The sequence below is a fragment of the Astatotilapia calliptera genome, chromosome 6 (genome assembly GCF_900246225.1).
Source record: "Astatotilapia calliptera chromosome 6, fAstCal1.2, whole genome shotgun sequence".
Lineage (NCBI taxonomy): Eukaryota > Metazoa > Chordata > Actinopteri > Cichliformes > Cichlidae > Astatotilapia > Astatotilapia calliptera.
The window spans coordinates 10,574,363-10,594,353 of record NC_039307.1 but is presented as its reverse complement, the minus strand read 5'-3'; the positions used below and the strand labels follow the sequence as shown (position 1 = coordinate 10,594,353).

The 19,991-nt window shown below is 37.7% G+C and overlaps 2 protein-coding genes across 2 annotated transcripts; both read left to right on the top strand.

Moving 5' to 3' along the window:
• Positions 1-1,928: 1,928 nt before the first annotated feature.
• LOC113023837 (meteorin-like protein) lies at positions 1,929-7,080 on the top strand. The gene is made up of 5 exons (XM_026170239.1): positions 1,929-2,271; positions 3,528-3,711; positions 3,797-4,022; positions 5,342-5,401; positions 6,235-7,080. Exons 1-5 carry the CDS (start codon positions 2,177-2,179, stop codon positions 6,549-6,551), a joined length of 882 nt encoding a protein of 293 aa, XP_026026024.1. The 5' UTR covers positions 1,929-2,176; the 3' UTR covers positions 6,552-7,080.
• A 3,654-nt stretch (positions 7,081-10,734) lies between these two features.
• On the top strand, positions 10,735-15,707 carry LOC113023232 (polymeric immunoglobulin receptor-like). Its single transcript, XM_026169258.1, has 8 exons — positions 10,735-10,771; positions 10,979-11,305; positions 11,850-12,170; positions 12,298-12,597; positions 13,151-13,210; positions 13,465-13,566; positions 13,655-13,731; positions 15,303-15,707. Exons 1-8 carry the CDS (start codon positions 10,735-10,737, stop codon positions 15,465-15,467), a joined length of 1,389 nt encoding a protein of 462 aa, XP_026025043.1. The 3' UTR covers positions 15,468-15,707.
• The last annotated feature ends 4,284 nt before the right edge of the window (positions 15,708-19,991 follow it).

Below are 19,991 nucleotides of genomic sequence, written 5' to 3'. Positions count from 1 at the left end.
GTAGGGAAGCATGAAGTGGTGTTTCATTGGCGTGTGTTCAGTGTTCCTTCCTTTTATTCAACAGCTACTGTCAAGCTGCCATGCGTAAATTAGGATTTCTTAATAACAAAAACAAACCAAAAAAGACTGAGAGAAAGGAAGTAAAGGCCACAAAGGTTGTAATGGGAGATAGAGCAATTGTGTGTTTGGCTCAGTGAGGAAGAAAAGTGTAGACAGACATGGCGTTCCTCCTGTCAGTCTGCTTGAGAAGAGCCAGGTGACTGCAGGGGAGAAGGTCAGAGGTTCTGCTGCTCTGTAAATACTTCACATGGTGCAGGAGCATCTGAGGTCAAACAGCACATCAGAAAGAGTCCTCTGTGGTGGTGACAGGATTAAACTCGAGAGTCCCTGTGTAGGCAGTGTCTACCCCTATTTCAAACCTAAGGAGAGATGCATTTTAAGGATAAGCACTTGTTTACTGATTCATTAACAACGATAATTATATTGTAATACTTTGTATAAGCCCTTTCTGAGAGCGTTTATTCACACAGTTCACAAATCAATTCAAATACGAGTGCAAACATAATATGTGAGAGAAATATTTGTAAAGGCTTATAAGCAAACATCATACATATATAAATCCGCAAATACATTACCACGGTTACCTAAATCATTAAAGATCCCAACATTACCCTGGGAATCCCAACATAGAAATAACAGTAAACACTGCATCTAGACAGTGGCGCATGGAAATGATATGAACCTCTTGTGTATATAAGCTTATTCTAAATTTGTGGTTTAGAATTGTCCAAATAATTTTTTTTCACAGCCTTGTATTCCAAAATATTCATATTACAAAGGAGGGTTATTCTTTACTGTATTTTTTTTTTAAATTTAATTTAATGTCAGAAATCCAAGGAAAAGGGCATTTTTATTTATCAGTTTCACAGGGAGGCATTATGGAATGTGTGTGTAGGGTGGGAGGGGGAGGGGGGGTAGAGGAGTTTGTTACAGCATTTCTCGAAATGCGTCAGATTGCTCTGGCTGTCCGGGGGAATGTGACGAGTCAGTAACATGCTTGCCTTCTGACTGTTTTCTCACGGGAAAAACACCAAAGAGACAAACAGACGCTTATGTGACCGTTTTTTTCATGTCATTTTTTTCTACAGGTTTGTATTTAGAGGAAACCAAGCAGCAGGACTGTAATAGCAGCGGCGCAGGGACATTAGCCGCAGCTACTGCAAAAAGGGTTACAAAGAATAAAGTAACTCACGTGCGTCCTTGAATCGGGTTAAACGTCCTAAAACATGACAATAGAGGAAAAGCGCTAAAAGGCAAAGCATTGACTATTTCACATGTTTTAAGGGGGACGTTTGAGGGAGCTGCAAAAATCAGGCTGCTGCTCCAGACCTGCATGCTGATCTAATTTTCACGCTGATAATATGATCCATGTGTTTATAAAGCCGGCATGCACATAACCACTCACATAAGCAGTTTGAAGAAGAATAAGGGACCTGTTGGACTTCAAGGAAGCGCAAAGGTGCTTACCATGGTAGAAATGACACATTAAACTTGTGTTTGCATATATATGAAAACACATGCAAACACAGGTTTAATGTGCCTCGTATTCAACTTTTAATTCTGCTGCTCCACTGTCAGTGTCTGCTGTATTTTATCTATCAATTCTTCCGTGTCATACAAACTAACACGAGCGTTTATTCCCAGTTAGTGGGTTCAGTTTTATCTGTGCATAGCTGGCCAGTACGTTCGGTGTTCAGCTTGGAGCTCTGTCTCATACACATATCTTTCCGGTGTATCTGTGGGAGTGGTTTGGAGTCAGCGCTCGCGTGTCACTCAAGCGGAGTCAGCTGCTGGCACGCGCCCCCGCTGCAGTGAAGCGGTGCTCGCAGAGCGAAAGTTTTTTTTTTTTTTTTTTTTTTGAATAGGCTCTGTTGTCTTGCTGTGGGCGCACTACTCCTTTTACAGACTTCTTGTCCTGATGCTTTCCAACCTCAGTCGCAACTTTTACCTCGGTTGATCCAGCAATGTAGCCCGCAGGCGTGCAGAAGAGTATTTTTGTGTGATATTTTAACTGGATACTTTTGTTTCGGGGGCTACAGAGCGCGCAGCTAGTTGGGCTGGTCTGGTGTTGTGTGGTTGTGCGGGATCCGGTGACCGCTGGGGCAGACAGGCCACCATGCTCCGGCCGTGGGCTGCGCACTGGGTCGCAGCTGTGCTGCTGTGTCGGGCGGTGGCACAGTACTCCAGCGATCAGTGTAGCTGGCGAGGAAGGTGAGGATGGAGACGAACAAAGGATTTGTGGTCATATCAGTTCAGGAGCAGATATCTTTTCATTTGTGAATGTCAGGCTGATAATCTTGAAGCATTGCGCCGTTTTAAGTGATGGCACGGACAACACATGGTTCATTCATATAGGCGTAGATTATTAAGGTTTGGTTAAAACAATCTTGTGACTTAATGTGCTGGTTACTTACCCCGTGTTTTTCACAAGTGATGAAAGAAAGAAAATTCAACCGTGTGTTAAAAGGATAAGTGTTTCTTTGAGCCAGTTCTGTTACGCATGGTTTTGGCGTTAGATGAGTAGTTTTAGTAAGATTTAACTTTATGTTCAAGAGGAGCCCTCATGGCTCAGAGTAAAATAAGTGGAAGAAATGTCAGTGAAAACAGGAGATGTTTTGGAAGTGCTTGTGGTTATTGCTGAGAAATGTAATGACGTCACATTTCATTATTAATCCTTAATTCGTTTACTGGATTTTCTTTTTTTTTCTTTTTCTTTTTTTAGCTCAGTCAATACTCTCGAAAAGGAAAGTGTCAATATGACAAACAGATCATAAGAGTGATTTTCGTTGGTTTATTTTGACAGTGTTCCTCTCTGTAGTTTCTCTAAAAATGCTTCCTTTAAGATTTTATGTATGCATGATCACAGGAATGTCTCTAATCTAGCTCCTATCTTAAGTAAATACAGCCACATGGCGCCTTTGATCACTCCTCCAAGTCCCCAAGTCATAAAAAATGAAAGCCTGTTCTTTACACTCTGTGTTGTAAAGTTCATCAGCCTTAAACTTCTAACAACTTAATTAGTCCCTGATGCTGAGGTGGCTTATCAGCACAAGAGACAAGTGAGAGATTTGCTGGCAGACAGCTGCAGGAGTTCTCCTCATTGGTCTTAATCCCTTCTATATGTTTCTTTAACTTTGTTTGTCCAGCACGTTCCCACTCCCTTTCAACATGTAAATGAATCAGAACGGTAGCAATATTGAAATGTATTGAATTTGGTATAGTATTTTTTTCTCTCTCTTATTTTCTTTATTAAATGTACCTGTATATTGTTTACTTGTTTGAAATACATTAACAAACAAACATGTTACAGAAATTTCTACATCCACAAAACTGTTGTCTGGATTCTGTAGCCTAGGAGTACAATCTCTGTAGTACTGGTTAAAGGTTGATTTGATGATATTATATTATAGTCCTTTTATACAGCCATATGTGATAAAAAAAAAAAATCATCGTCTTTTTCTCTACAGCGGTTTGAGCCATGAGTCCCATCGCAGAGATGTGGAGCAGGTCTACCTTCGCTGCTCTCAGGGATCTCTAGAGTGGCTTTACCCCACAGGGGCCATAATTGTCAACCTGAGATCAAACATAGAGTCTTCACCAGGTCATATGTCAGGTCTCCATGTGTGCATTAAACCTCAAGTTTACTCCCAGGTAGAGTATGAGACCAATGTTGAGAAACAAGCCTTAGTGTATAATCAGGAGTTCTGAATGTGTTTGCTTGGCCCACCTTGTTCAGGGTTCTCATGTGTACCTGGAGCATGCAGGGGATCTGAGGCTGCTGCTGGCAGAAAAGGACCAGGCTCAGGGAACAGTGCATTGTTTCAGCCTGGCAGAGGGGGTGCTATTTGTGGAGGCTATCCCACAGGCAGACATCAGCCGGAGGATCACAGCTTTCCAGTATGAGCTGGTGCCCAGTCAGGGGCCAGCGATGCACATGTTCCCATACCTGCAACCTGGTTTAGGTAACAGCCTGCATTTTTTTCTTTTTCATTATTTTGTGTTTTGCTCTTGTGTGACTGGTGAAATTCATTTTCTGGTAACTTTATGTAATGCTGAGTCATTTCCTCTTGATGCATGCTACTTTTCTTAGCTCTCGGTATTCAGTACTCAGTCCCAGTATTCAGTGTTACTGTTCATAACACTCATTAAAGATTAAATAATGAAACCTATTTCTCTATTTGCACAAATATCAAGCCATAAAATCCAGAATATTTTAGATTGATTTCACATAACATTAAAAATTAATTGACTTTGTTGTAAGCAGGGACTATATAAAGAACAGTTCATTAATGATGCAATAATAACCTGATATGTCAACATGGATTCTGGTAAGCTCAGAATCCATGTTGAGCATTCTTGTGAGAAATGATATCTAAAATTTAAATAATGAGCAGAAAGCAGTGACAATTTCCTAATTTTAAATGATACTTAAACACTGAAAAAGGACAAATATTCATTGTATTATGTAAACTCAAATAAATTCCCAGTGATTGCAGCTCAATTTTCACATGGTTTTGCAAATTGTCCACAATCTTTTGGTAACTTGGTAAAATGTTACTTATAGCTGGCAGTTTAGTAACGTGAAATGAGGCTGACAGACCAGAGCTGGAAAAGCAAAAAGGTTTGGTAAGCATGAGGCCTCATTACTGTTTCACCCTTGTTTCTTCATACCACCTTGAAGTAGCCCCTTTTCTGACACCCCACCCCCCTCACACACTTCCTCACTCCCACTCTTCCCTGTATCAGCCAGACATATAAAAACAAGCAAGCCAATCGAAAGGTCTCACTAGGGTCAAGCACAAGGGTCAGCCAATCGTCTCCCAGCTGTCAATCAAGAGCAGATCTTCGCCACCCCCATTAGAACAGGAAAATTTGAGTAGCCCACCCATATGAGGGAAGTGGTGTTGAGAGGAACTGTGGTGGGTGGAGAGTCGCACTGGACTATCTTTATGAGAGCGAAGAAAGCCTTCCCAGTGAAACTTCCTGTCTGAGTGTGTCAGTGTGCCTTGGTGTTTTATAGCTGTTTTTATAGCTGGCAGGGTCAAGGGGTAATTCTCCAGCTATATCTCTTCCCTCACCTGCTGTCTTCATTCACATGCTCTCTATACCTCTTTTGATGTCTGATATCTAAGAAAAACCCACCAAGACTTTGAGAGTGAAATAGATTAATGGGAAACTAGATTAGATAAAAATACACAAACTAAGGAAAAATGTTTGTCTTTTTTATAGTAGCTCTTTATTAAAGTGTTGTTGTTGTTTTTTGTCATATTTTCAATTTCAGTCGCCTGCAAGCCTTGTTCAGATGAAGAGGTCCTCATGGCTGTGTGTACTAGTGACTTTGGTAAATAAATATCCACATGCATACAGATTAAATAATTGATTTCACATTTTGCAAAATATACTTTGCTTATTACCTTTGAAAGGTTTGGAATTTAAGCCTTGGATTAGATTATTGCCATTCAAGAAACTAGAAAGAAAATGTCACACCAAAACTAAATTGGAATTATGTAGTGCAGTGTTCTTATGTTAAATTTATAGTACTGTGTTAAAATGACTCCATAGCTATAGCATAAACTACACACACATATATATGTATATATATATATATATATATATATATCTATATATATATATATATATAGATATATATATACCAACACGGCAAGCTGATCCGTACTTTCCCAGAAATGTAGGCACATGCAGCCCAGACTGCGACAGCTTTGATCAGTTTCCTAATCACATTGATTTGCTGCGTAAACAAATCATATCAATTAGCACAAATGTACTCAGACATTAAACAAAATGTAATGGGATATAATTGTATCTCGCTTGCTCACAGTGTTCATTAATGCATTAGCCTGTGTTCTGCTAAGTAGTCTTGAGGCATTTTCTTGCTTTTATGAATCTGACAATCATGTAGATTTAGTCTAAATGTTCTCTTCATTCTTCATCTTTTCATTTGAACATTTATAGTTAACAGTCAACAGAAAGACTCAGACTTGCACAGTAATATAACTCTGATATTAGCAGTACACCAGGGTAGGGAGGTTATGACAGCAGTTTTTTTGGGGTTTTTTTTAAAAAAAAAAAAAAGCTTTCATTGCTTTCTGAAGTTTATTTAATTTTAACCTGTTGATTAAATTTTCTTTTATTAAAACTGTTCCTTCTCTGTAGCTGGCAGTGGTGTCTTCCAAGGCGTTGCACCAGGTACTAACAAGCACTCCATGGCGACAGTGACTCTGAGACGACTGTTTCACCAAAAGAGCAGGGTGTTTGCTTGGGGTGGAGCCAGAGGACGGAGTTGGAGTGGTCGTATCAATGTTCCTGCACAGTGCAGTGTGCGTCCTGGAGGGGACGAGTATCTTTTGACTGGCTCTGTCCATTTTGGAGAAGCCTGGCTTGGCTGTGCACCACGCTACAAAGACTTTCTAAAGCTGTACATCCAAGTACAAAATGCAGGAACAAACCCATGTCAAGTAGACACAAACTGAGAGATCTGTTCTCGGCTCTGATTTTAAACAAGGAGTGCTTCAGTCAGCGAAGAAAACGTGCAAAGGTTACAATTTGGAAGATGGGTCAATAAGGGACTGGAAGGAATCTTACAGATTTATTGTTTTCGTTACAGGCTACGTCTTCAGAATCGTATCAGTTTTATGACATTTTAATAGCCAACGTGCTACTTAAACCGAAATGTCCCTTTGGCTTTATTTTGCTACTGCATATGTAAATATGTTTGTAAATCTGTGCATGAGTGACTGTGAGTGAAAGAAGGAACGAGAGGCTTAAATTTAAACTCGTGCCTACCTGGTTAACATTTTTATTCTCTTGACGATACTGCTCATTCTTGAAATGAAAGTTTGCTTTGTAAAAAGCTTTCTGTAAAATTTAGGAGTCTTCTGACAGAAGTGTATAGTACGCAGCTCTGTGAGTCTTTGTGTGTGTGTGCTGCTAATGAGTTCAAAGGGACTGTACATATTTACAGAAATTAAAGATATGTGTTGTTATCTCACCAAAAAGGTACACACTTGGCGTGTTTTTCAGGTTGTGAATGTGTTAGTATGACCTCTATGTCCTGATAGAGGGGCCCTGTTTATAATTTATTAACAAATCTGCCACTATTTGTCAGATACTGCACGGCACAAAGGGGCTTAGTGTGGCTGGCATGCGGATAATTGAAAACAACTGACAAGTGAAGTTTGTAGTAGGAACAGAAAGTGAAGGACCAAAAGTTACCAGGCTTTCTGTCCACCCACATGGATGCAAACAAAGACTTATTATCCACCTAACTAACCAAAAGAAAAAACTATTATGAGTGCTCAGTGACCATTAGCTGGCAGGAGAGCAGCAGTGCGTCAGTGCTGGCGTTGCTGCCCCTGTGGAGCTTTGATGAGCCACTGTTCTGTTTGGCATCTGCTTTCCCTGCACATGTATATGTGTGTGTGTGTGTTTGTGTGTGTGTTCACTACTGAGTGAGAGAAGTGGAAGCAATTATATTTTCCACCATAATAATCCGGGTAGCTCAGATACTAATATGCTAATGTTTTTCTCTCAAATTTTCAAGTTTATACTAAACAAAACCTTTACAGTGTACAGCCCTAAAGGTACAGGATATTCATTGTATACTTAATGTAGGAGTAGTTTTGAATTGTAGCCTAATGGCAGGAGAAGCATGTCTGCCAAAATAAAAAGGGACTGCCAGATGGATTGATGGCTGAAACTACTAAGGCTTGATGGGCGGAGAGCTGAAAGACGAGGCGGATGTGTGAATGACCTTAGAGGCGTGTATGTGCACCTTTCCTGCTGCCTGCTGTCAACAGTCTGTGTGTGTGTGTCAGTTTGTGTGTGTGATGTTTTTGCTCTTTCCTCAGGAAGACCAAGAATGGATGGAATGTTCCCCTTTCACACACACACGTTTGGTTAACTATTGTTGTGAGGACACTTGTTAAGATAATGATTCCCCAGGCCCTTACCTCAGCTCATCACAACAGACTGCCTAAACATATTTATTACCTTTATTATTAAACTGCGTCTGCACCTTCAAACATCTCTTTGAAGATGTGTCTTAAAGTGATTACAGTCCAAAATGTCCTCAGTCTGAAATTTTCACTCAGCTCATAAAAATGGTTAGCCAAGCAAACAAATACCTCAGTCAATCCAAACATAAGGTTGGATTATTCTACTTTATTTTTTTTTAAATTGCGATGGTGCCTGGCTCGGGTTTCTTTTTCTTTATTGGTGTCTTGTGAGCCTACATGCTGGGCATATTGCTTAATGCATGACACAGTAATAGAAGTAATTCCTCCTCATTATCTTGGCCATTATACTGAAATACTATATACTGAAATCAACAAAGCTTTTAAGCCTGTTGCTGAGCACTTCCACAAACACTTCAGCAACTTTATACTGCAGTTTTAGAAAGTTGGATGATTCACAAGAGCTACATGAAACAAAGAATGTTCAACACTGAAGGCTGAGATAATCTGACCTTTGATGGTGTGTACAGATAGTAAATTTTAAAGACTGGATTATTCAGGTTTAATGGAAACAATTGTGGGTTAAAATTTGTGCAGCGTGACCTTTAAATATTCCAGTCTTTATGCATCTGTTCAACAACTGCTGAGAAACTAGAAGAAAAACACGACCAGAACTGGACTTCTTAACTGATCAAAAACTAAGTACAAGGACACAGAGTTGAAGTTGTCATCGATGGCTAGCTTAACATGCAGCTAATATACGATGTGTGCTGTAAGTGCTATTTGTCATAAGTGAGGATGGATCTGAGTGAAAAACTATGAGGAACTGAATACTAATATCATTTTTAAAATAATGGGATTATTTCATAAGATGTACATTCCATCTGCAAAGTACTCACAGCGTTTCACTTGTTCCACATTCTGTCATGTTACAGCAAAATCATTTTACCTCAGAAATTGTAACAACAGTTAACTTAAGGCACTTTATATTGTAAGGTAAAGACAAGTTATTTCATTATTATTTATTACTGGGCAAGGTTTCCGAACTTTTTCCTCTGTACGAATGCTAATTTTTCTCATCTTTTTGTTTAATCTATAAAACAAGGTTAATTTCTGTTATTTACTTTCAGTTAACATGTAGAGACATATAGAGAGGCATCAACACATACCATTAAAGCTAAAGATAGAGACCTGAGAGGGTCAGCTCTATATAACAGTGCAGAACATCTTAACATACTAAGGTTCTGTGTGTGTTGCATAGGTGTGCTTGTCTTGGGTTGTAGTTTGAGAAGACCACAACACACGCGCCCTGCGCACTGCCAACATGCACACAGGCTACACTGCAGAAACCCAACCCACAATAGCAAACACTCAATACCCCCTGGCAACCCATCTTGGCAATGGTCCAGCTTGCCTTGGCATCCTCGCTAATTCGGGACACACTTATCCTTCTGCATGGGGGTCTTAATGCTAACCTTTAACTGTGAGAGTGTGTGAGATATGGAAACAGTTTGTGCTACAGTATGCAAGGGGCACAGCTGAGCGGTCAGCTGGAGTCCAGGGAATGGCTGAGCTCAGGGAAAATACACATGTATGCTTCCACCCACATACTGTATACTACCAGTGGCATTTTATAATGCACTGGTCAGGGTGGGGTCAGTGCTTTTTACATGGTGGCGCAATATTTTAGGTTGTAAGTATGTCTGGTTTCTGAAGGAGAAGGCTGTGTGTGTGTGTGTGTGTGTGTGTGTGTGTGTGTGTGTGTGTGTCTTTAGAGACTGATGCACTTAATCTTTAAATATAGAATGGGAAAAAAACATCTTTAGTAGTAAACAAAAGTAGATGCAGCGTGACATTTACTGAAATTCTTTTTTTGTGTTTCTGCGACTGTGTTCCGCAGTGATCTTGACAAAATTTTTGAGAAAAGGATGATCTAATTATTAACTTCTAACTATTACTATTATTAACTATTAACATTTTGGATGATATTTGTTAAAAGAAAGACAAAAACGAAATGAAAAAGGAAAGAAGGAATACTTCTGGAAAAAGAAGTAAATGTTTCTGATGCATATCAGTTAAAAATGACCTTTTATCATCAAATTATCAAGATGTTTGAGAATGATAATAAATAATAAATAAATATTCTAATACCATATGGTTAGAGTGTTAATGATGATGACCCAAATTGATTTGCACTGGAAATCACAAAAATGAAAAACTATTCAAAGTCTTGTAAACAAATCCTGCAAACAATATAAATCCAGAGCTATTTTAACACAATGTAAAATTATTAATCAGTATTAATCAGGGAATATTAATCAGTCATGGTCCTGTTGTACATGAACCTTCTTATTATGATATTAGGTTGTACTGCCCCTCAGTGGCAGGAAAATAAAATTCTATTCTAAGTGTTAAATTTGTCAGCTGAACTGTTTTAGTTCAAAGGCACAATGTTCCCGCAATTCATCAGACAGAAGTCATTTTCTAGTACCAGTCTAATCACTTTGAATTACATTAAAGAATGTCGAAAAATTTCTACATTAAAAAAAAATGCAAATGAGCACGAGTTGAAAAACATTTGTATCTCAATGCAGAAGTGAAAGCTTCAGTACTGCCAATGACATGTAGTAGCTCAAACTGTGGGTGTCCCATTTTCAGTACGTTTCCTGTCAGCTTTTTGTTTCTACGAAACAAAGCAAAGATGTGGATCCTTCGTAACCTGCTGTTCACCATCTGCAGTAAGTTGTCTAAATAGCTACAAAAGTAAACAGATGAAGAGTACAAATTTAAGATTTAGATTTATATGCATTAAATCTTTTTTCTTTTGTAGTTAAGGTCAGAAAAACAGCTTTCATTAGGCTCGGGAATGTTATACATGACTCTTGCTCTGACAAAATAAATAATTATATGTATTTTTTTTAAACTATATTTTCATGATTTTCCAGTTGCTCTGAGGTGTGTGACCAGTGCAGTAGGGGTGATCCATGTGACTGGATATGTGGGGAGTATAGTTAAAGTTTCCTGTTCCTATGATGAGGGTTACGAGTCTTATGAGAAGTACCTGTGTAAGAACAACTGTGGTGACAGTGATGTTCTTGTTACAACATCGGAATCAAGGAAAAACAAATACAGGATCCATGATGACAAAACAGCACGAATCTTCACAACGACCATCTCTGATCTTCATTCTGCCGATGCTGGGAAATACTGGTGTGGAGTGACCAAAACTGGAAAAGATATCTACACTGAAGTCAAGCTTAAATTAGTACGAGGTAAATAATCCCCTCAGCTTAATCTGTCTGTCCGTCCTTGTCTGTCTGATCTTGTCTAATCTAATGTATCAGGACCTAATCCTTTTAATCAACAAATAATACATTAACATGTATTAACACATGTTAAAACATATTAACATAATACATTAATGATACATTAACATTAAAATGATTTTAAATGTTATTAATTATATATATATATATATATATATATATATATATATATATATATATATATATATATATTTATTATATTTATTATATTTATTATATTTATATTATATATTATTTATAATAATTTTATATGTCACCTAACCACATGATGGTGAAAAAAAAGAGCGGCCTTGATCATTTATTTCCGCTGAAAATTATTGTGGTAATCTCAAGCTTGTGGGCGGTGAACTCTCAATAGACATCAATGCCTATCTGAAAGCACAAATGCATGTGAAGCAAGAAAAAACCCACAAGAACCTGAATATAAAAATGTCATGCTGCTCTTCTGCGACTCTAACATGTCATTTGACACTGTTTATATTTTTGACAGACAGCTGCTGTGACACTGTGACCAAAGTTCAAAGTTATGAGGGATACTCTGAGTCTGTCAGTTGTCCGTATGAGTCTCAGTACCAGAACAGCTTGAAGTACATCTGCAGAGGAAACCGGCCCTCCACATGTCTGCAGCAGGCACTGATCACCTCTGACACCAAACAAAATGGGCGATTCAGACTTGATGATGACAAAGTGTCAGGAACATTCACAGTGACCATTAACAGCTTGGTCAAAAGTGATTCAGGGTCATACCTCTGTGGTGTCCAAAGAAACTCGGACCTGGATGTTTTCTCTGCTGTTGAGCTGAAAGTCAAAGGTGAGAGGTCATAGTAATATCACTTTACACCAACTGAAAGACAGCCTACAGTACAGTTTTCTGCAAAACACTTTTTAGGAAAGCTGAATAGTTTGTGATTTCACAATTTTGTCTTTCCATCTGACAGAGTGGTGCTGTGTCAAGTCAACTCAAATAAATGGTACTGTAGGACATCCACTAATTTTTCAGTGTCCCTATCCTCCACAACATCGGGATAACAGGAAGTTTCTCTGTAAGGGAGACCATCGCAACAAATGCACAGACATGGTGACAAGTCAAAGTAGATTTGCAATAGAAGATAATGGTTCTTCCAGCTCTTTCTCAGTGATGATCACTAAGATACAAGCAGATGATACTGGGACATACTGGTGTGGGTCAGACTCTCAGTGGAGCCATGGAAACTACACCAGGATTCAGCTTTCAGTCGGTGAGACGAATACTTGTGCATGAAATAACATGGTTAGAGCTGTAAGTTACACCCTATTCTCAGACCATTGTGTTAGTGTGTCATGTCATTGTGTCATTTGTAGCGTGATGACTGAGGATACTCGTGTAAAACTAGGACTACGGAAAATCTCATTTACTGCTGCTTACTTACACTTTTTTGGTGGCTTAAATATAGACACAGCCTCTTCCAGCCTCGCAGAAGTACCTCTGATTGTGTACTTAGTTCTCCAAGCTAAAAGCTAAAACATTATTATTATACATAAACATAATATTATTCTAACTAATTATTCTATTTTCTAATGAAATATTACCAAAAATGAAAATATATATATGATGATTCAATGATGATTCAATTCATTCAATTCTCGAATGAGAAAAACATGCACCTATAACAGGGTGTTTTACTGTTTAAATTAGTTAAAGTCTAACTTTAGCTCAGTGAATACTTTCAGAAAGACTTAACTGACTGCTAGAGTTCTACTCCTTCCTTTATTTTTAAAAAAAAGTTGCTAAGAGCCTTGTTTCTCCAACAGTCTTTCAGCAGCACACTGGCAATGGAGCTTCCACAGTGGAAACACCAGCACAAATTTCAGGTAAACTTATGAAGGGTACGGTATATACAGTATGCATCTTTTAGTCTATAGTGCTGTTGATCAGTGTTGTGAGATCAAATATTTTACCTCTCCATAAGCTATGGATACTTTTTGGAACTAGTTATAGTTTCATGGCAAAACAGAGTGTGTGCACCCGTGGCCAACAGCAAATATCAATAAAAAGAAACATTATCACAAAGGATAATGTTTGAGGATGTTTTTTTACTGTTTCTGTTTTGGTTTCTGTTTTTCAGATGCAGGACAATATGTGGTTTACGCTGTGCCCGCCGTGCTGCTGGTACTTATATGTGTCCTTGTGCTTATAGTTTATAAGTGCAAACGTCAGAAAATAAAAGGTATATTCTGGATTCATAGACATGCACAAATTTCATGAAATGTACATGTGAAAAGAGCATAACCACGTTTTATGCTGTGTGTGTTCAGGTAATGAAGCTGTCGTGAACAGAAATACATCAAAGACAGGAGGTTTAGAGGAAGTAATGGGTACAGCAGAAAATGGCGTAAGACAACAGCAGACAACAAGTCTCACTATACCACAACTAACTGTTTTTATTCTTAGCTGTGTTCAATACAGTACTTTGCAAAAGACTTTCATGTAATTTTTAAAAAGTTCTCAAGGCTTTCTGAAGGTCATTCAAAGTTTTTCTTTGGACATTGGTTCACACTCTCGTTTTTGTTTGTTTTTTTCCAATAAAAATAAAAGTAATGTTCGAATCTCCACTTCTCCAAAGCTGTACAGCCCTACTATATCCTCCTCCTCCTGCATATGAACTGAAATCAGCTGATTGTAGCACGAGTGAGCAGGAAGAGCATATAACTGAAGAACCTTTGTAATGCAAGTAACAACATAACTGTAACTGTAAGGGAATTACAAGGCGTCCCACATCATAAACATTTCATCGTTTATGAGTTTTTATAATTTAACAGAGCAGAATTATGTCAAACATCAGTTTGACACTAGATGAAAGCACTGCTACTGCTATGCACAGCTTCATGGAGCCTATAGCACGGCTTCAGTCTTGTCATGTGACAGTGTTGGCGTTTAGTAAAGGTCACAGATCACCAAAATTGCAATTCAAATTCTTTTAAGCAATTTCACTTGGAGAGCAAGAGGTTTGCAGGCATTGATAACTATGCCTTATAACCCTTACTGTTCTGAGCATGATATCACTGAGATCCCTGGAGAAAGATTCTACAAAACAGGAGTTTGAACTTAAGGATGAACATAAGCAGTAATTTAGGATTTGATCAAAATATTAAACTTAAATGTCTGTGTGACCACAAAAAACATGTTTACATTTAACTCAAGAATTCAAACACTAATAATGTTCAACACTAATATAGGATCAAATAATTAAGTAATCACATTTAAAATCACCATAATTGCAACAGGTGTGACAGTGATTTGATGACAAAACTTGATGCTCATCTTGAAATTGTGGGGATTACAACTGATTTGAATTAGTTATCACAACAACAAGCACAGTTTAAGGAAGAAATAATCAGTTAAGATTTGAAAACATAAGAGAAAAAAGAGAAGTAGTCCCTTTGCTGGTTCTGCAGTTCTACAGTGTGAAATTAACCGCCGACTAAAAAAATTTATAGTAGTGGATTGTCTCATTGAGGTATTTGGGGATAGCACGAAATGTTTTTGATGACATACTCTGGCCCACAGGCTACACTTAAGAGAGCTGCAGCTTTATACTTTCTATGATGTTGAGCTGAGAACATGTGGGAAGCATCCAGTTTTAGACTTTTTAACTTCTTTTCACCCTAACACTTGGGTAAACTATGGAATTTATCTGCAGCAATATTTGAAACATTATTTGCCTTTAGTGTTCTATCAGATTGTAATTGTTGGTCAAACATAATGTATTTTATACACATCTCTTACTATAATTCTTCATATTGTGAGTCTGGATAGATGTGGTTTTACTCATTAGTGGTGAAATCAGATCATAAGACAATCTTAGTTTGAAAGTGGTGCCAGAAAAAAATGTTGTTTTTTAATGTTTGCTTTATAAAATGTTTCCATAACACCATCATGTGTTTTCCATTGGTTTCTGAATAGATTTATGGAAACGATGAAGTTGTGAGGTATTCAGAGAAGCAGACCTCCAAGAGTGCCTGTAACGACTATCATGATGCAGGTGAAGATGAACCAGACTATGAAAACTGCACACAATCTGAAGAAATCTACTGTAATGAAGATTTCCATAAAGCCAATAGAAGATGAGACTAATTACATCTGTGCGTACATTCAAAAACAGATTCAAAGTGTTTTGTTCACCAGGGCTTGCACTTAATAAATGTTCCTTTGTTTTTCATTCTTTTGCTGTTTTCACTGCCTTAGCACATTAAACCTGTTCAGGTTAAGGTATTGCTTGCTGTTGACAGCATGATGCGGGCTGTGCTTCTGAAACTGTGAGAAACCAACCAAAAATTAAATGTAATCATTGCTTTTTTCATTTTATGATACTTTTTTTTCCCCATTGGTTTCAATTGAAGATTTCTGACACAAGCAGTTACTGGATTCAATTTTGCAGACAAAAGTAAACATTATTCATCAACATGTGTCACGTAACCATCTAATAGCAGCACAAATGTGGCAGGTTTCCCCCGTGGAGTGCTTCTATTAACCGACGTATATTTTTGGTAATGCTTGGTTTAATTTTGGTAGTACAACCACAGTACTAAGTGAGATAACCGCAGTATTGTATTGCTTAAATTTATGATGATGTATTTATATATTTTTTGTTTTTCTTATTCTTCTATGTAGGAAACTTTTTTTCTCACTTCTAGAGAGTTTGGTGCCACTTGAATGAAACCTTCAACTTTAATTTTCTTCTGAGGAGATTAAAAAAAACTCAACTTCCATCAAAAAGTCTCACTTTCATTGTCACTGGTTAGTGTGTCACAGTGACCCTGTGGTTACAGCACCAGTAATTTTCCTGCAGTATTTTACAAGAGTGCAGTTTGCATCACTTGTTAATAGGTATAAAGATTGGATACAGGTATGTTTCTTGCAAAACTTTAATTCTTGCCTTTCATTTTATTGTAATTTTTAAAAATAAGTGCTATATTTAATATTATAACTTCTTTTTACTTTTCACTAATGATGTGGCACCAAATAATTGGTTATGGGCATAAAGTGAACAATTATGACGGTATTTGAAATGATTAGATTTGCTTTTCCAGGGGACCATTTTGGACTTTCCAGACAGACAGAAATAAAGACGACAGAAAAACATGACTGTTGTTCCTCTTTTGTGATGAATCTTTCTGTGAAAATTGGAAGTGACTGTAGTGGTAAGCATATTGCAAAGGAAACTTTTAAATATAAAAATAACAACACACTTCTCACGCTGGATCTGGATATGTCACCCAGTTGCTTAAAGAGAAAATCAGCTAAAGGTTTTCTATGAACAAATCTGTTTTAATTTGTGCTCATTGCATCACAATAGAAGGAAAATACAATTCCAAAGCACAATATGACAAGAGAACAGGGAACATTTAAGAAAATGTTGGCATACATGGGTGTTATCAGCTGCACTACCAAGCTTAAACCAAAAAGGATGATAGTTGCTCCATTAGCATTATCTGACAGAACTAGTTAGCTGCTTTACCAAATATATGGGGAGTTTTTAGAACTGTGACTGTAGAAATTCTTGGTTTACTGACCAAATTTAACTAAAAAACTTTTTTTGATAATTGTTCTAATAATTGACATTTCTTGTGAAATTAGACCAACTTTTCAAGGACCCAGCTTTTTAACCTCCTGAGACCCGAACTCTTTCATGCCATGCATTTTTAATTTTTCTTTGCTATTTGGGCTGATTGGGACCTGATGAAAGTAAAAACAAAGAATTACCTGATTTTTGGGGGGGGGATTTTTGTTTCTGAGAAAAATGAGATCCACATATGAGGACATTTGTTTTAAATTTCAATAGAACAGTGGTAGTATACTCTCCTCGTAAGTGGATATCATGCCCTTGTAGAGGTTAATTTGTATTTTGGTCTAGATAATCCAAAACGTGATGTCCGCATATGTGGACACCAGGTCCCAGGAGGCCCTTGGGCAAATTCAGCAGTTTTAGTTTTCTGGTTTGGCTACTGGTTGGATAAAGTAGCATTGTGGTGGTGTTAGTTTAAGTTCTAAGACTGTTGCTTCTGAACCATTAACATAATTAACAGAGAATAAAATGCATGTTTGCTGTGCTTCTTTTATGTGAATGCAACATTGATAGTAAGATATAAAACTCAAGGGGCCTGTTTATCGAGTGATTTTAGTTTCAGTTCTTTAAGCACAGTTTCCTAAATACACTTACAGTTAACAATTTCAGTGCAAAACCTAACTTTTACAGTGTTCTTTGTGTGAAGTCTGTGAATATTTCTTTCAACACTAGGAGGCATACGTCAGTTACAAATCTTAAAATGCCTCTAGAAGATGTCCAGTCACCTCTGTACTGATAGTCTGGCTCCACCCTGGCTTCCTTGTTGTGTGCGAGTCATTCCTGTCAAGTTTCTGTTTTGATTAACCAAAGCAAAGATGTGGATCCTTCAAAACTTGCTGTTCACCCTTTGTAGTAAGTCGTTTAAAATAGCTACAGAAGAATAACAAATCTGTTATTGGGAATGTTATTATACATGATTTTCGACATGACAAAACAAATAATTATTACATTTTTATACTGTCTTTACTTTACAGTCGCTCTGAGGTGTGTGATCAGTGCAGTAGGGGTGATCCATGTGACTGGATATATGGGGAGTGAGGTTAAAGTTTCCTGCTTCTATGGCCAGGGTTATGAGTCTTATGAGAAGTATCTGTGTAAGAGCAACTGTGGTAACGGTGATGTTCTTATTAAAACATCAGAATCAAGGAAAAACAAATATGTTATCCATGATGACAAAACAGCACGAATCTTCACAACGACCATCTTTGATCTTCGTTCTGTGGATGCTGGCAAATACTGGTGTGGGGTGAGCAAATTTGGAAAAGATATCTACACTGAAGTCGAGCTGAAATTAATGCCAGGTAAATACATTCTTCTCAAAATGTATTTTATAATGAAGTAAAATAATTAAGATGATGTTAAAGACAATCAAGTTTGTGTTTCCAGTGATTACAAGGTGACATAAAATGTAAATATAAGGTGTAAAGGATTATTTCCTTTATCTTTTTGACAGACAGCTGCTGTGACACTGATTAAATCACACAAACTCTGGGTCTCAGGCAATCTTGTTGCAGCAAGCTAAATATAAAACATCCTCTCTCTATTCTGTGGCTGTACAACATTTTCTGATTCTATTTATAATTTTGACAGACAGCTGCTGTGACAATATGACCAAGCTGGAAAGCTATGAGGGATATTCTGAGTCTATCAGTTGTCCGTACGAGTCTCAGTACCAGAACAATTTGAAGTACATGTGCAGAGGAAATCAGCGCTCCACATGTCGTCGGCAGGCACTAATCACCTCTCATAGAAGACAACATGGACGATTCAGACTCGATGATGACAAAATCTCAGGAAAATTCACAGTGACCATTAACAGTTTGACCAAAAGTGATTCAGGATCATACCTCTGTGGTGTCCAAAGAAACTCGGACCTGGATGTTTTCTCTGCTGTTGAGCTGGAAGTCAAAGGTGAGAGGTCATAGTTATATGTCATTAATTCAGCCAAAATGAAACACTGTTTTCTGTAAAAGTCTCTTTAATAAAGTTGAATGTGATTCTTAAATACTTGGAGGAAAGTACACAAAGATTCAGCTGTCAGTAGTTAAGTTGAACAGTTGTGTATATGACAGCAAAATTAATGTCTTTGTTTGCACCCAACTTGTTAACCATGGACTGCAGTTTTTAATTCAATTGTCTGACGTGATGAAATAGTACAGCAGCCAACTGGTTTCACACTAAATGCAAGAAATCTGCCAAAAATGGAACTGCTGAGAACACTGCGTACTAAGGCACATCACTTCCCACAGTATGCATCCATGTTGATAGGGCCTCTTCTAGACTCTCAGTGATTGCATTTTTTTCACAGATTATAAAGTAGTTTTTGACTTTCTTTCATATAAAACTGATGATCAAAGTACTATTGACCTGCAAGTTCTTTAACAGCTTTTATATCTGTCTATCCACCCACCCATCTATAAATCGATCTTTATATAAGCATAACTAAGCATATCTTGCTTTATCCAACACAGCCCCTAACACATTTTTTAATAGTGTATTTAGTGCTAAAAGCTAACCCCAGGTGTTTATATAGGGGGTTATCATTTATACAATAGAAGACAAAAAGATATGCACTACCTTTTTTATACTTTCTATGTTATATATGTCATTTTTTCTCTTTATGCCAGTGAAATACTTTGAAATTTACATAGGCTATATGAGGCTTTATGAGTAACAGAAAGAGTGAGTGTCGGAGCCACAATCCACAATGAAACACAGAGCATCCGGGAAATCTTGAGACAAGCTGCTCCAAGAATGCCTCAGGAAGCCGAATACAGATGATGATGAGCCACAGAAAGAGGAACTGTCATGGATAACCAAACCACATGGGATGCACCATCAACAGATAGAGGAAGTGGCTGATATCAGGACATCCTACCAAAAAGGCTGGCTTAAAGGAAAACACAAGAGACTCTGAACAAGGAGCAGAAGACCACAACTAAGATAAATCAGAATCCCACCAGAGCACGACATCAAGAAGAAGGAGGACAAGATAACTGTGAAGTACCAGGGGCAGAAGGAACAAG